This window comes from Hylaeus volcanicus, chromosome 1, assembly GCF_026283585.1.
Source record: "Hylaeus volcanicus isolate JK05 chromosome 1, UHH_iyHylVolc1.0_haploid, whole genome shotgun sequence".
NCBI classification, from domain to species: Eukaryota; Metazoa; Arthropoda; class Insecta; order Hymenoptera; family Colletidae; genus Hylaeus; species Hylaeus volcanicus.
In genome coordinates this window covers 21,942,678-21,958,553 of record NC_071976.1, presented here as the reverse complement: position 1 = coordinate 21,958,553, position 15,876 = coordinate 21,942,678, and the positions used below count along the sequence as shown (strand labels likewise).

Here is a 15,876-nt window from a genome sequence, read left to right as displayed (position 1 = left end):
ATTTAAACAAATAACTTGATAACTTGATAACTTTCTTTATAATCTTCGATAAAGATTGATATTAAATTAATATAATTCAGTAGACGTTTTCAATATCTTGCATTCATAATTATAGCGTGAAAAAGAATTTATTGCAATAAACAATTTTGTCTGTGGCATCTTGATGAGTAAATTCAGGGATTTTTTAGAATCACCATTCACTTGTACTAGTTTGTGGATTTACATCGCTGTTTCCATCTAAAGTTACTATCGCAGAACTTTACGTAAATCCAGATTTATTACGCGCGGGTGACCTCTCAGGAATTTCTGTTGTACTCCGTAGCAACAGATGTCCAGTGTTCAAAGAGCTGCTTCCAAAAGTTTCCATAAAAGCATTTGCCCATTTCAGATGGTTTAATTATTATATATTACGCTGTTATTAACTTAGTAAAACAAATAAAGAAATTGTATTAACCTTATCATAAATCCTTTTAACAGATTTCTAATTCGTGTTTTAATAGAATGTAAAATGTAAACAACGTTCTAATAAAATGTAGATGAAATCTATGTAAAATTGTATATTTTTCTAGATGAAATTCACAATGAAGATTAAGCGAAATGAATAATATTTTGAAGACTCTAAAAACCCTAAATATTATTTGTTTTTGTTCATTTGGTTTTAATCGTGTTACTTATGGAATAGAATAAATGCAAATATAGCAGTATACAAATAAAATAAATACTTCATATGAAAAAATTACTTTCAGTGATCAGCACCGTAATACTAATTTGAGGATTATGTATTTAGAAGAAGAAAATACATATACATAATCTTTCGTTAGAGGTATTTGTCAATCAGAGGTATTTGTTAATGTATTATAAATTTATGTTTAAAGAATATAATCACTTTGACATCGTTCTGTCTTTGTCTCCCCTGCAATTTTTATATCGCCCTCTCTGTCACAGCATCAGAAAAAAAAACGCTTATTAGTTAGGCGATAAGTTATCCTGATTACGAAATGCATAATCATTCACCTGTTCTCTGTAGATGGCGCCAGTTTACCCTCCGGCGAAATTAAGGGTAATTTCCACTAGCTTTATGCAACTGGACTAGTAAAATTCATACCGACTAGAAAGTTGGTACTACTGTTTGAAGTCTCGAAACATCTAGTGAATTACAGAATTACTGAACGTAGTTGGAACGATTGAAATAACAATTACGGTGTTGCAATGTGATGTCGATGGTATCGGAATATATTTGCCGATACTTGATTTAGAAAGAAGCATTGAACCATAAAGAAATATCATGACAATCCTTACTGAAATTCCTAGACGTTCGGTATTTTTTGACATATAAAACAATCGTACCTAAATGAAGTGTGATTGAAATGCGAACTTAACCTTATAGTTTGTATAGGTTATGTTGTAAAGTAGACAATTTCTCGTTAAGTTGACGGTGTTTGGAATAAATTTACTCCATACAGCAAATCCCTCAAAAATGGCTTATTTAACGAGAAAAGAAATAGATGAAATGAAACCACAAATTGAAAAAGCAGTTCAAAAATTTCTCGGTTTTGGGGAACCTGCTATCGTTACCACGGCTGTCAATTGTATTACTTCTGGCTATGATAAACGTAAAACTGCAGGTTAGTAATAGTTTATAGTATTACTGTTTGATTAATTACGATTTTCGTAAAGAATAATTTATAACGATGTCTAAAAGTGTTGTAATCTACAAGGTACTTGTACATTATAATAAAGACATAGCATGTAACTATATTGGTCTGTTTCTTTTTACAAGAGAAATACACTACTAATATTTTGATATGATCAATTGTAAATCATTAGAATCTATACCCCAATAATAGTTAATATATTCATTTGCATAGATAAATTATCTGCTTTATTGGAAGATAAAAAAGCTTCAAAACTAACTGAAAAAATATTTGCAATATATGATGATGCTAAAGCAACACAGAAAAGTAAGAAACGAAGTCACATGGAAGATAAAGATAAAGACAAAGATGCGAAGAAACCGAGATTTAGAGATGATGAAGTGAAAAATGAAAAAACAACAGAAGCACAATTATCTGCAGATAAGGTATTCAATTTCTAATAATATGTTACCATCATTTTGCTAGTTTCCATACTAATTATTTGTTTATAGATACGACAAATGATGGCTAATGCCCAAAGAGAAATCGAAGAAAGAAAAAGAGCACTGAAAGCCATAAAACAAGATGAATCATCACCGATAAAGCCATTACACAAATCACAAGATTCATTACCTACGGTGGGGAGTATGTACAATCAAGGTTTATTAAGTAAAACAGATTCGGACAAAGCTCGAAAAATTGCTGCTCTACAAGCCCAAATCAGAAGTAAACTAAGCTCAGGGTTACTTGGTAATGTCAGTGTACCCGACAAACCAACTCCATTAATTTTGGATGAATCAGGGAGAACCGTAGATATAACAGGCAAAGAAGTACAACTTACTCAAGTAGTGCCAACATTGAAAGCCAATATTCGGGCAAAAAAACGGGAAGAGTTCAAAGCGCAGTTGCAAGAATCCAAAGGCCCGGAAGAAATTCAAGACACACACTTTTTTGATACTAGGATAGGTGTGAAACCAGCTATACGTGGTAAACGCACATTGAAATTCCATGAACCAGGAAAGTTTCAGCAACTAGCAGAGAGAATTCGTATGAAAGCTCAGTTAGAAAAACTGCAGAATGAAATTAGTCAAATTGCTAGAAAAACCGGTATAAGTTCTGCAACTAAATTGGCGCTCATAGCACCAAAAACTGAAGCTCTCAGCGAAGATGTGCCTAATGTAGAATGGTGGGACTCGGTTATTTTGGCAGGAGGTTATCCGAACGAAGATGAACTTACCATGATTAAAAACTCCACTATTACCAATCTTGTAGAACATCCCACACAAATGCGACCTCCAAGTGAGTATTCTTTAATAATTAATCTAAATACGCTATACTTTCATATATAAGAAAGTAATACAAATCAAGTCTATTTATTATTTCAGCTGATCCATTAAAACCAATATATATGCCCGTATTTTTAACGAAAAAGGAACGTAAAAAGTTACGAAGACAAAACCGGCGAGAAGCATGGAAAGAAGAGCAAGAAAAAATTCGATTAGGCCTCGAACCGCCGCCGGAACCGAAATTGAGAATTTCAAATCTCATGCGAGTATTAGGTACAGAAGCCGTCCAAGATCCTACGAAAATAGAAGCTCACGTTCGACAACAAATGGCTAAAAGATTAAAGGCACACGAAGATGCTAATGCGGCTCGACGTCTTACGGCTGATCAAAGGCGAGAGAAAAAGGCAAGAAAACTTAAGGAGGATACTACACTCGGTGTACACGTATCCGTTTACAGGTAAATTATAATATATTAACAAATAAATACTAGAGATAACTTCGTATTATTCGAGATTTTAGGTTACCTATACAAAAAGGTATTAATAATTAATATTTCCTTTGCAGAATACGCGATCTGCTAAATAATTCTTCAAAGAAGTTTAAAGTGGAAACAAATGCGAAACAGCTTTACCTTACAGGCTGTGTTATGCTCTTCCGAGACTGCAACGTTGTCGTAGTAGAAGGTGGCGCGAAACAATTAAGTAAATATAAACGATTGATGATGAATCGCATCAAGTGGGAGGAAGATATTATAAAAGATAACGATGGGAACGATGTACCGAACAAATGCGTTCCTGTATGGGAAGGCACTAGTAAACAACGTCATTTTGGAGAAATCAAATTCAAAGTTTGCCCAATCGAAAAAATGGCTCGGGAGCACTTTAAAAAGCACCAAGTTGAGCATTACTGGGATTTAGCTTATAGCGGAGCTGTTCTTGATAACACAGACGATATTCGCTCCTAGAACCGGATTCTATAGTTTAAGCAATAAATATATATGCGCGCTAATGCGAACGCGGATATAGATAATTTTAATACAATTCAAACAATTATTATGAAAACAAAGGACAGTGAAAGATCTAAAATGTAAACAATGGCGCGTAGAGCGAAAATAAAAGTGCTCAAGGCCTCTCATGACATAGTTTTTTTTTTTTAAGTAGTTGTAGAAACCCCAACCCAATTCACGAAGTTGAGATTTTAAAGTAAGTGTAATTATTGTCGCACGGACCGAGTTTCGTCAAATTATTTCACGTTCTATACTAGTTTCTTTAACCAGTCTCCCCACGCGCGACATGAATACTCATACGACACGTAATACCCTTTAGCGGATCCTTGCTGCAGGATTGTAGGTGTAAAAGTGCGCGTGACCACGCGCACAAGTTTGTTAATGTAGAATATTTTTAAATACAAAAATTGTGTCAGCCGCGTAGCCGTGATTACATCTAAGGATCGCTTATGTGTAAACGAATAGGAGACAGGACGGGGAAACCCCGGCGCCTCGCGGAGCTGCCACGCGCGGTCAAGAAGCCCGTGCTTGTGGTACGTGACTTCCTTGAAGCTTAGAATTCTATTCTGTTTGAATAGAACATTTAGAAATTAAAAGAAAACTTTGACCTTGTATTTCAAGGTTATAACGGTGTTTCACCGCGACGCGATCTCAATAGTAACACGTCGCGCTTATAGCGCAGCGTGATGCTGTGCACCGAAAGCCTTTTCAAAGGATCACCCAATCTCTTACGGGAATGACTGACTATGATCAGTCAGTTGATAGGCAAGTGAATAACTATTTGAGACCCGTGATATTCTTCCTATATCCCGATTCTCGATGCGTTGTATCTTAGAGGTGACAGTATTCTATGAGGTGTACCAGTATTCTTAATCCTAATCCCATTAGCATTCCTAGGGTAACCTTGGATACTCCCTCCAAGAGAGCTTGAAGAAGTATCCACTCCAATGTGAGAAACTTCTGAGTGTCCATCAGGCTATTCCTAATTCTGTAGGCGGTTCCTGATTTTCGTCTCCTTTTTTAACCCCTTACCCTCCTTTCAACTCCTCTCCCCACATCGTAAACCCAGCGTGTTAAGGATTTCGTTACAATCCTTCACAAACGAACTTCGCGGACGGGTTTTTTTTTTTAAACAAATGTCCACCGATCCAGATACGTAGGTTCATCCCTCAAATTGATAACCATTCGTTTTATTTACACCCTGTACATACGAAAGTGCGAATAGACTTTGGAGCCTTGAAACTGCACGTCCAACCGCGATTGTAACACAGAGTCTATGCTAGGTGAACCTTGGTCTCGTTCGTAATACCAATCCGACTACGGCAACCATGCACTTTTACCGTGTCTTTAACTAACAGTGTTACCCAGTCGATGCACCGTGTGTTGTTGACACCCTATATTACAGTGATCCTTAGGGGGCCCCACTCTTTGAACCAACCGGACGGGCTCAGGATTTACTTTCGTTCGAGAATCAGTCTCAGTTCACGTTTGCCGCTTCATGTTCACGCACATGCACTGTCCGACCACTGCGATCACCCGACGAGGCAAATGAATTCTAACGATCATTAACGTAGGTGTGGTCATTATCGTACAGAAAGACACGGTTAGAGGTTTTGGAGAAATGTCGATGTGCGCGGAACGAAGACCGATCAATGATTTATTCGCTTTCCTGTCGCGGTGAGTGTTTCCGCTTTCATTCTGCGAGATAACCGATGCTGCAACCTTTTCAGTGTACAGTCGTGTGAGGTCTTACGATTCTTGTAGTGATTGTGCACGAGAATTTTCGAGATTTTTTTTTAATAAATTTACATCCCCGTCTCTACTACTCTGACAAATGATTTGCAAATATCATGTTCTCATCATCAGTGAATATTATCGTTCGCAAATACTATTAAACAAATGAAACAATTATCAGACTCAACGCAACACATCGAAGACAGTAATTAGATTCGAATAGAAGATGAAAAACATTGAGAGAACTTTAATTTTCACAAAACTTTTAGTTTCTTTATTTTATTTATTTTAAGCTTTTGATTTCTTTCTTCAAGTTCATAAAATCCATGACTTAAAAATATTTGTATACGAAATGACTATATTTCCATAATTTTTTTTTTTTTTTTTTTTTTTTTTTAATGTACGACTGGAGTCGAACAAAAATTTGTATTTCAAGTCTTGTGATCTAATGAAGAGAGATGGAATCATGTCTTCGCGTACTGGTTCCCATCAATTTACACAAGCGCTAATCATGGGAGCAGAGACGATTGCGTAAGATAATCACAAAAGAACCAGGAAGGATCCTAAATGTCAAGCAAGCGAGTTCTTCGATCTCCTCGTAAGGTCGCATGAATTTGTTCCGTGAGACTACCACACTGGCAGGAACACGTACCGGTTTATGACCACTGCACCGGTTTTGGCTACCTTCAAAATTATTATGATTACATTCTTACCTTGAACTTAACAGCATTGCATAGCAAACGAGAATTCCTCATTATGTAAACATTTTTGTTGATTGTTAAATACCTTATATTTCATACAGTATAGAAGTGGAAAAGTGTTGCAAGTAACCCCATTTGACAATAACCTGCTCTTTTTGTTTATTTCTGATTTAATGGGATCAGAAGATCAAGGAACAACGATTTAACAGAAACGAGGTAAAATGTCATCTTCTAGATAAGCTTGCAATTCTCTCGATAGATGTTGAACCAAGTCACGCAATACCTTCAGCATTGGTAAAGCCATTTCGTGCTAATGAGAAAGCCAATTTACAGAGAAATCATGCGAATCTTTTCGTACCCATGGTCCTATCGCACGAAAAGGTAACTAGCTCTTCCGTGTGCTCAGTTTCATTTGCAATGCGGATGTAGAAACGAAAATTCGTAACCCGAATCCGCCCAACCCCACGATTGTACTTTTTAATGGTTGATCCTATCTCATTATTGTCAAGTCGAATAATAAGACAAGCATTGAATTTACATAACAATTATTAAGTAACGTCAAGATGTACCGCTCTGTGTGATAGAAATTGCAGACGATTTCTCACGAGTTCATTGCTGGAAGATGCAACATCTCCATAGCAAATTCAACTCTTTGTACATTCGCATCGCTGTTAATGCTCAAGGTTTTTACATTGACGCAAGGTTTTTAGATTTTTCTCGTAGAGATGTCATAGAGAGAAGTTTCATGAAGAGAACGTGACTTTGGTCATATCGATGGGGCGCACAGTTTTCTCAGAGAGTTGTCAAACAAGTTGATAAATGCGTTTTAAGTGCAGTATCTTTCAGTCCAGATGTGTAAATTTATCCTATAGAGCCGCGACGAATGTTCCCTTTACACCCTGTACGAACAAGTTCATAATTCCTAGCCTTAGATTCCGATTCGCAGATTCCTCGTCTTGTTCGTGCTCGTTGAGAGTACAACATTGCCGTCGAACATGTTACTGGATCTGAATAGGCGTACAAATGTTTCGATGGAGAAGTACCATCAAGCCGAACAAGCGATCCTGAACTCGCATACACATTTAACCCGTGGTTCCCCGTCGTGGTTCCTCAGTGCATCCCACGCGATGACCGAGGACGCGCAAAATCTTACGAGGAAAGCCTTGCGAATGGAAACAATGGCTGTGATGTTGGTGGAAGCGTTGAACATGTCGTCGAAAGAGGCGTCTTCCGTATTGCCATCTGTGGCTGCCATTAACTGTCCCGAGTCGTCCAGCTTTTTGCAAGTAATGGCCAGCTGCAGAGGGCTCGATTCCCGCTACAGAACTCACACGGGGAAGTGCAATAACGGTTTGCATCCAACTTGGGGCGCAGCTTTGGAGGCTTACGTGAGATTCCTGCCACCTGAATACGTAGACGGGGTCTCTATGCCACGCACGGATTTACCTAGCGCCAGAGAAGTCTCTTCGAAAGTGCATTCCGGTGGATTGGATCTTAAACATCCGTATTTGATGGCACTCACCGCGCTGTTTGGCCAATTTCTGATTCATGATCTCGCGCATACACCTAAGATGGAACTACCTGACGGAGCGAAATTGAAATGTTGCGACGTGGATTATGAACACTTCCATCCAGAATGCTTTCCGATCCGTGCCGACAACACTATAGGCTGCATGGAATATTCAAGATCAGCGCCCCACCCAGGAAACTCACTACAGGTAACGGAACTGCACGTGTTATCTAGATTATTCGTAAGAATGGAATTGTAGCGAGAACAAGTTAATCGTTGCAAGATTTTTATTTTATAAATGTCCTGACTGAGTTCCTCGAGTCACCTCACATTCATCATAATTATTTTTGGGAAACGATTGGGGAACGACTTGCAAGTACAAATATTGTATGCATTACGGTAGTTTCGTACTTTTAGATACAAAATAATATTCATAAAAGAGAGACCAAGACTCGCAAACCAATCGAATCTCTTCTGATCTAAAAACGTAACGTTTTTCCAGCTTTCTTTAGATCTTATACAAGGGGTGATCGAAACTATTACAAATTTTTATTTCAAATTAATCTTTTCATACACATGAACTGTACACTGATAAATTTAGAGTAGTTTCCTGCTGATATTATATTCCATCACTTCTGACGATGTCTTTAGATGTCTTTCAGTGAAAGACTGTCGAACTTGGCTATCAGGTTAGTTTTTAATTGTGTCGACATCATCGTATATTCACTCTCTTAGCTTGATTCAAGTTCTGAGGTATAGGAAACCATCCACAGGATGTAAGGTCGGTGTAATACGTATGCCAGAGTACTATAGGAATCTTTTTCTCAGAAAGAAACTCCTCAATGGAAGGTCCAGTGAAATAACCAGGTATCTCCATTTTTTCATGAAAATAAGTTAAGTGCGTAGAGACACTTCATTCATACCGTTGTAAATCATGTACAAGGATCAGGCACCTCGTTCCCACGGTAAACGATATGCGCCACAATCGAGGAGATACTCGATAAGGTGTACCGTGCAGGGACTGAGGCATTTCCAGTAACATATGATGACTTCGGCTAAAGACACGTTGCTAAAATTATGTGGTAACGTGTCCAATTGAGAAAAATGGATAAAAAGCGCGAAGCCAAGATCGTCAGTCACAATTGCTTAGCACAAATCCAGAGAAGGGTTAACTTCGTCGGCAATCTCTCACATGATTAAATGGCAATCAGCAAGGATTTTTTCACGAACTTGATCATGCGTCTCTCTATTACGGGCTATTAAAGGTCGATCTGGGAATGGATCATCGTCAAAGAATTCTCAGTGCACTATAAATCTCGTACCAATTGTTCACACACTCTCTGGCTGCGGCAGTCAACGCTTAACGCATTTTTTTAGCACTTGGGAAGCTTTTGCATTGGCTTTTCCATTTTTCCAACGCAGAATATTTACGATGGTATTCAATCAACAGTATGTAATGTAGTTTTCTGACTTAGGGATGCAAATTGGGTCCTCGGCAGCAGATCAACCAGGCATCGTCGTACTTAGACCTTTCCCCGGTTTATGGGAGTTCCGAAGACATAGCGAAAGCTCTGCGATCCGGCAAGGGCGGTTTGCTTAATACGCAGAGGAAGAACTTGCCCATGCCTTCGCCGAAGTACGAAAGTTGCAGAAGCGCGAACAAAGCTTTCCCGTGTTTTCTTAGCGGGGACTCGCGAGTAAACGAGAACCCCGGTCTCACTCTAATGCACGTACTTTTTCTACGGGAGCATAACCGAGTCGCTGCCGAGCTGGGACAACTGAATCCTCACTGGGACGACGAGAGACTCTACCAGGAAGCAAGAAGAATCGTTATAGCGGAAATGGAGCATATAACTTATAACGAGTTTCTGCCCGTTGTTCTCGGCGAAACAAGTCTCGACAAGTACGTGTACTCTCTTTCACGTCATAATTAATTTAACGGATTAGCAAGTTGTATTTCATTCGAGAAACACCCTGTAACTTTGATTCAACTTATTCTTCCCGATAATTGACACTAGGTTTAAGGAGCATGGTCATTTTGATCCAATTCAAATTTCACGAGATTTTCCAGAAATTGTTTATATTTCTTCTCAACCATCTCTACAGTCTCGAATTCGAACAGATGTTCTTTTATAGAAAATATGAAGCTTTTATGATTTCAAATATATAACAAAATAAACATGCACGTGAAATACACGTACGCAAGATGTTTCTAAAATAGATACAGTGGGTGTAGAAAGTATTCGTACACCGATCAATTTCCCAAAAAACTTTTGTGTGAAATTGTAGTTTCTTAACTTTTTTTTTTATAATCAATGATATTTTATATATTCTTGGAAGTCTCTACGATAGATATAGTCCAAACAACATTTACTAGTCAATATAATTTGCGAAATAAACAAAAAAATGGGAAAAGTGGGTAAAAGTATAGAAGCAATAAGTATTTGTACGATTCTTATGACGAACCATTTACAGTAGAGTTTGTAACGTAAACACATTAGTTTATTGCTCCGTACGAATTAGAAAACATCAAATTTCCAGTAAAGTACTTTTAAAAATGGCTCTAATAGAGAAATGGAAAAAGATCCCATTTCGAATAACTAATAATTTAGTTAATTCAATGCTTAAAAGAGAAAGCCTACGAAGGAAGTATATTATATGCTTATAAATTAATGTAAATTCCTTTTTTTTTAATGAAATTTTCAAAATTAAACAGTTGTTCGAATACTTGTTGCTTCAATATTTCTATCGATTAATTGTTTTTTTCTTGTTAATTTCGCAACTTACATAAATAGCTATTTCTTTTTGTAATCTATCTGTTCTAGAGATTTCCGAGAATATGTAGAATGTCATTGTTTATAAAAAATAAGTTAATAAATTACAATTTTACATAGTTTTTTTGGAAATTGATCGGTGTGCGAATACTTTCTACACCCACTGTATCTAAACTTTACAAGCATATTCTATTCATCAGGAAAAGGCCAGTGTCATGTGAACATGCGTCCGGAAACGTTTCCTTTCTGGGTTGTAACTACTTGTTTACGACAGAGCTTCGAAGAATACTTTATTAAAAGAATTACTAGAAATGATTTCATTTTAATGCAGAATAGTGAAGCATGTTAAAATTTGTATTTTCACTTGCGAGTGACTCATGCCTTAACATCAAAGATGGGCAAACTTATATTCGAGTAATAGATGACGAATAAACTGTGACTTAATGGCCACAGGCTCCCATTTAGGTCAAATGTGGCCATTACGAGCATTTCCTATAAAGGTGAGCAGGCACGTGTTACTGCGGTACAAAAATGGTAATAACTTGGGAACATGGACGAATAGGACACTTGTCTCTATGAACCTTTTTTTCCATTCTTTTGTGTGTACGGTACGTCGCTAAAATGGGTCCCACGTTTTGTGAAACATCCTGTATACAGTGATTTCAATACCAAGCCAAGTATTTGATTGCGAATACTGTTTCTCCTTAGTCCAATTTCGAAGAAACCGATAACAGTAACACTAAAATTGTCAGGCTGGCGTAAGCAAAAAGTGTTGTTAGTAAACATTTCCAGGACACGAAATTCTGTGATGAAGTCAGACAAATCAGTACATCACTTAGAAGTCTTCCGTGCATTGCGACTAAAACAAACATTACGCAAAGAAACGCTATAGAACTTTCCTACATACATAATATTATCCACTCCTTTTCTTCTTATGACGGAAATTAATGTCCCTCCGAACATCTACAGGGTGATTCGAAAACACTCGGAGGCGGAAACTTCAAGTCGATCGGTCCAATAGTTTTTCTGAAATCGTGTCAGCCAGCTTTGAAAACACGGTTTTGAGAAAAACGCGTTTAAAGTTTCGAGTAGTTTTTTAGAAGGAAGGAACCGCTGTACCACTCGGAAACAGATCTAGGAATACTCCGAGTTCTACGACTTCGCCAATTTCACGAATTTTCACTTGAAGTTTTGTACAATCGTTCTTTAAGGGGGTATCCTGAATTAGGAGGTCTAAGAAAAGCGGTTTCTCGTGAATTTTTTTAGGATGGAAGAAAATAATTAATTCTATCCAACTTTTTATCCTATTTTCGTACATATTTGAGTAGTCTGTACAAATTTTTTCAACAAGAAATATTCGAAATTGAGTCGATTGTGATGCACATTTGTAGAGCACTTCACAATTAAAACCTCCTATCGGCAGGAAAGATGCAGGTCGTAATTTTGGTTTGACATAAAAAGACCATAAGAAATTCTCATTTTCATACATTTTTCTTCTATGCGGACTAAAAAAATTCATACAAAAAAAATTTTAAACAACTTTTTTATCAAGTTAAAGTGATTTTTTTCACCCAAAGAACTCGGTCTTTTTTTCAAACTTGCAATAATTTCACATTTCACCATTTTTGCGGGTTTTTCTTAGTTCACATAGAAGAAAAATGTATGAAAATGAAAATTTCTTTTGGTTATTTTTGTGTCAAACCAAAATTACGACCTGCATCTTTCCCGCCGATAGGAGGTTTTAATTGTGAAGTGCTCTACAAATGTGCATCACAATCGACTCAATTTGAATATTTCTTGTTGAAAAAATTTGTACAGACTACTCAAATATGTATGAAAATACGATAAAAATTTCGATAGAATTAATTATTCTTTTCCATCCTAAAAAAATTCACGAGAAACCGCTTTTTTTAGACCTCCGAATTCGGGATAGCCCCTTAAGGCGTGCACTATAAGATTCTGTCAATAAGAAAAGAAATGTATTTTTTTAAATCATCTTGTTCACAAATTTGTAAGAATATTTCTTTGCTTAGTTAGTATTTGGATGACAGTACTGAAACTCCTTTCTTTAAATATAATGTTGAGAACGCCATAATTAATTGGTCACGTTGAGAAACGATGTTGAGAAACAATAAGTGGTGCTCTCTGTTTACGTATTGTAATTATTCGACCCAATGGTGTATTTAAAGGTATCAGTTACGCTTAGCGCACCGAGGTTACTTCCGAGGCTACGACACCAGAACAGATGCGACACTTTCAAACGCTGTTGCATCCGCTGGGCTCTTCTTCATTGCCGCGTTGACCCCAAAAACCCTCGACCTAGTTGACTCACGATCGGCGTTAAAGTCTGGAGAAAGGTCCTTACTATCGGCGTTCTACGCTCCACAGGAGTTTTACGAAGCTGGTGCTATTGATCGTCTGATCTCAGGTGCTACAGGTCAGTTGAAATTACTCGTAAATACATTTTCGACGAAACACATCCTCAGATGCGAATGCGTTTCGTAAGATCTAATGGATTGCGAGGCACGCGATGGCCGACAATTACCATGCTGCCATACCAGACACGATTAATTCCGTAGGCGTTCGTTTCATAAGATTAATTACAATTTCATTGAATATAAATTACAGATTACAAATTCCCGAAGATTTTATGCTAACACGCTATTAGGATTCACAAAAGAACCTAGGTGTCTTTTTAGCTGATATTAAAACTCCATCTATATTTTAAGTGTGAATAGTCTTATATCAAATAAAATCATTACCTCGTCATTTAGAACAAGTTTGAAAAATTAAAGATTGTAACTAGAAACTGATCATTTTTGTTCGTCAGCTAACCGTTATAATGTTTGAATAAATAACATAAGTTGAACGAAGTGTAGCTTAACAAAAGCACAAACAGAATTGGGATTAAATTTTTGTCGAATATTATTACGATCCACTGGATACGTTGTCCCATGAGAACTTGGTTTTAATGACGATCTAGGATGCAAGATTTAATTTCCGTGACAGCGGGACATTCTAGGAAGCCTTTACCGCCAGGATTGAATGAAATCCTTTTGGAACGATACTTCCACGATGGAAAAAGCAACGACATTGCTGTGGATTATGCCGCACAAGTCATACAACAAGGAAGGGATCACGGTTTGTCCCCATACATCAGATGGCGAACATTCTGCGATTTGCCAGACATTAGTAGTTTCGATGATCTTAGAGGATCCATGGCCAAAGATACCATAGAAAGACTTCGAGCAGTTTATAAGTAAGGGAAAATTTATGAAAATACGTGGTATGTAATCATGGATCATCGTACGAGCCGGAAAACGTACTTCGAGTAAATTGACAATAGCAATGCTTTAGGCAATAAACACTACGCAACAAAATTATTCATAAAAATGATTCCATTTTTCAAATACTCATAATTCCGTCAATTTTTATTGTATCGGAACACTTTTTTTTTATTTTTTGGGTAATTATTTGTACTTCAGGAAAAAATTAACGCGAAATGGATACGGGCCGACAATTTATACTTGAAATTATCATCTTCAGGAATGTGGAAGACATAGATCTAGTAACAGGAGCACTTTCGGAAGCACCTGTGTCGGATTCTGTTCTTGGACCAACATTTCTTTGTTTATTAGGACGTACTTTTCGAAATCTTCGTTTAGGTAAGCAAATATAATTATAAGAATTACTATTATAAGAACCTAGTTGACGTTTAAATAACATTACCAGAAGATTGAAAGCTAAATAAAACATTACTGACCATATTGATCGCACGCTAATAAGAATAGGAGAAAATGTAAACATGCAGTTTAACGTCCGAGGGAATACTTTCTCGTTGCGTCTCAGATAAACTCCCACTTTCACTATGTTTGTAGTAATTAAAATATAAAATTATATTAAGAAAATTTCAAAATTGTCGAAGATTAGTTACTGACAATTCAATCGCATTCGGTGATACGATAATAAATATATTACACAGGGGACAGGTATTGGTACGAAAATGCAAATAGTCCAGGTTCATTTCCCTTGAGTCAATTAGAAGAAATAAGAAAAGTTACGATGGCGCAAATCTTGTGTTACAATGGTGACAGACTGAACTTGATGCAACCTAGAGCGTTTCTTCTGAAAGATCGATTCTTGTAAGTTCGTCATTTAAATCAATTAAATCAAATAAAATAATAATTTTTTTACTGCTTGACAGATGGGAGAAATAAACATATGTTTGAATTTTCAGGAATGATGTAACAAATTGCTCCATACACATGATTGGGTCGCCTAATTTTTCATCTTGGAAGGATAAGAATGTTTCGTAACTGATATGTGTTTTATGCAGGATATACACTTAACTGCATAACAATGTATACTTAACTGTACATAACGAATGTTATTTTTTACTGTTATCAATTGAAGACATAAGAGTTTATGTTAAAAGATATTGTTCCTTACAGTAGAGAAATTACCAGTAGAGAAATTACAATAACCACTGCACTATTTGTAATATGTATACAACAATGTAAAATGTGTGTGCTTGTCTTCTTCATAAAACGTAATACATTTTTTTTATATATATTTGCATCGGTCTGTATAAGTGTTAAATTACAATGCTTATTTATTAATGAATAAGTTAGTAACATTAAGTGGTAAATTACCAGTGCGTAGTATTAAATGCAATTTACGGATTGTTAATTTAATATTAAATTATGTAGAATAGTATAATATTTTTTACAGAAGTTATATATAAGATCGATTATCCTGATAAAAAAATGTTAGAATTTATATTTGCTTCTCAAAAATCCATTGTTCTATATATGCTGATTGGACATCTTCTATACAAACAATATGTATGTTTTCGTATCTATTCTTCTATGTAACATTTTTGTATGTTTATAGTGCCTGTAATAATAACTTTTTTAAATTATGAAGAAATTTTCGGAGACCATTTTTAAATCATTCTACCGATCTATGGCTGGACTAATAAGTTATCTGATTATCTGAAAAGCAATGAACCACTTCAGATTTTGCTTTCTCTAAAAACAATCAATTTCTTAAGAAAAACTCTTCGAAATTGTAGAAAAAAAGCCACGTATTTCGTTCTCAGAATCAGCCTGAGCCCGTTACTTTATACGTTCCACGTTGATTCTATAATGACCTTTGAACTCTCAAGATTTAATGTTTTCTTCGACAAAAGATAACGCTCAGTCAGTAACAGAACCTGAACTCGCGAGTAG

The 15,876-nt window shown here is 36.5% G+C and overlaps 2 protein-coding genes across 4 annotated transcripts; both read left to right on the top strand.

Annotated features, from left to right (window-relative positions):
* The first annotated feature begins 1,164 nt into the window (after window positions 1-1,164).
* LOC128879065 (U4/U6 small nuclear ribonucleoprotein Prp3) lies at window positions 1,165-4,057 on the top strand. The gene is made up of 5 exons (XM_054127884.1): window positions 1,165-1,625; window positions 1,869-2,080; window positions 2,147-2,933; window positions 3,020-3,377; window positions 3,485-4,057. Exons 1-5 carry the CDS (start codon window positions 1,478-1,480, stop codon window positions 3,882-3,884), a joined length of 1,905 nt encoding a protein of 634 aa, XP_053983859.1. The 5' UTR covers window positions 1,165-1,477; the 3' UTR covers window positions 3,885-4,057.
* Window positions 4,058-4,730: 673 nt separating this feature from the next.
* On the top strand, window positions 4,731-15,547 carry LOC128879042 (peroxidasin-like). Of its 3 annotated transcripts, none has more exons than XM_054127843.1 (8): window positions 4,731-5,603; window positions 7,308-8,079; window positions 9,347-9,774; window positions 12,835-13,082; window positions 13,655-13,904; window positions 14,192-14,310; window positions 14,628-14,787; window positions 14,883-15,547. In XM_054127843.1, the coding sequence occupies exons 1-8, from the start codon at window positions 5,548-5,550 to the stop codon at window positions 14,959-14,961; spliced, it is 2,112 nt and encodes a 703-aa protein (XP_053983818.1). In that variant the 5' UTR covers window positions 4,731-5,547; the 3' UTR covers window positions 14,962-15,547. The 3 variants fall into 3 exon arrangements, with proteins under 3 accessions (XP_053983818.1, XP_053983835.1, XP_053983825.1); XM_054127860.1 differs by having other exon boundaries at window positions 4,732-5,603; window positions 7,476-8,079; XM_054127850.1 differs by having other exon boundaries at window positions 5,537-5,603; window positions 7,294-8,079.
* Window positions 15,548-15,876: the final 329 nt, after the last annotated feature.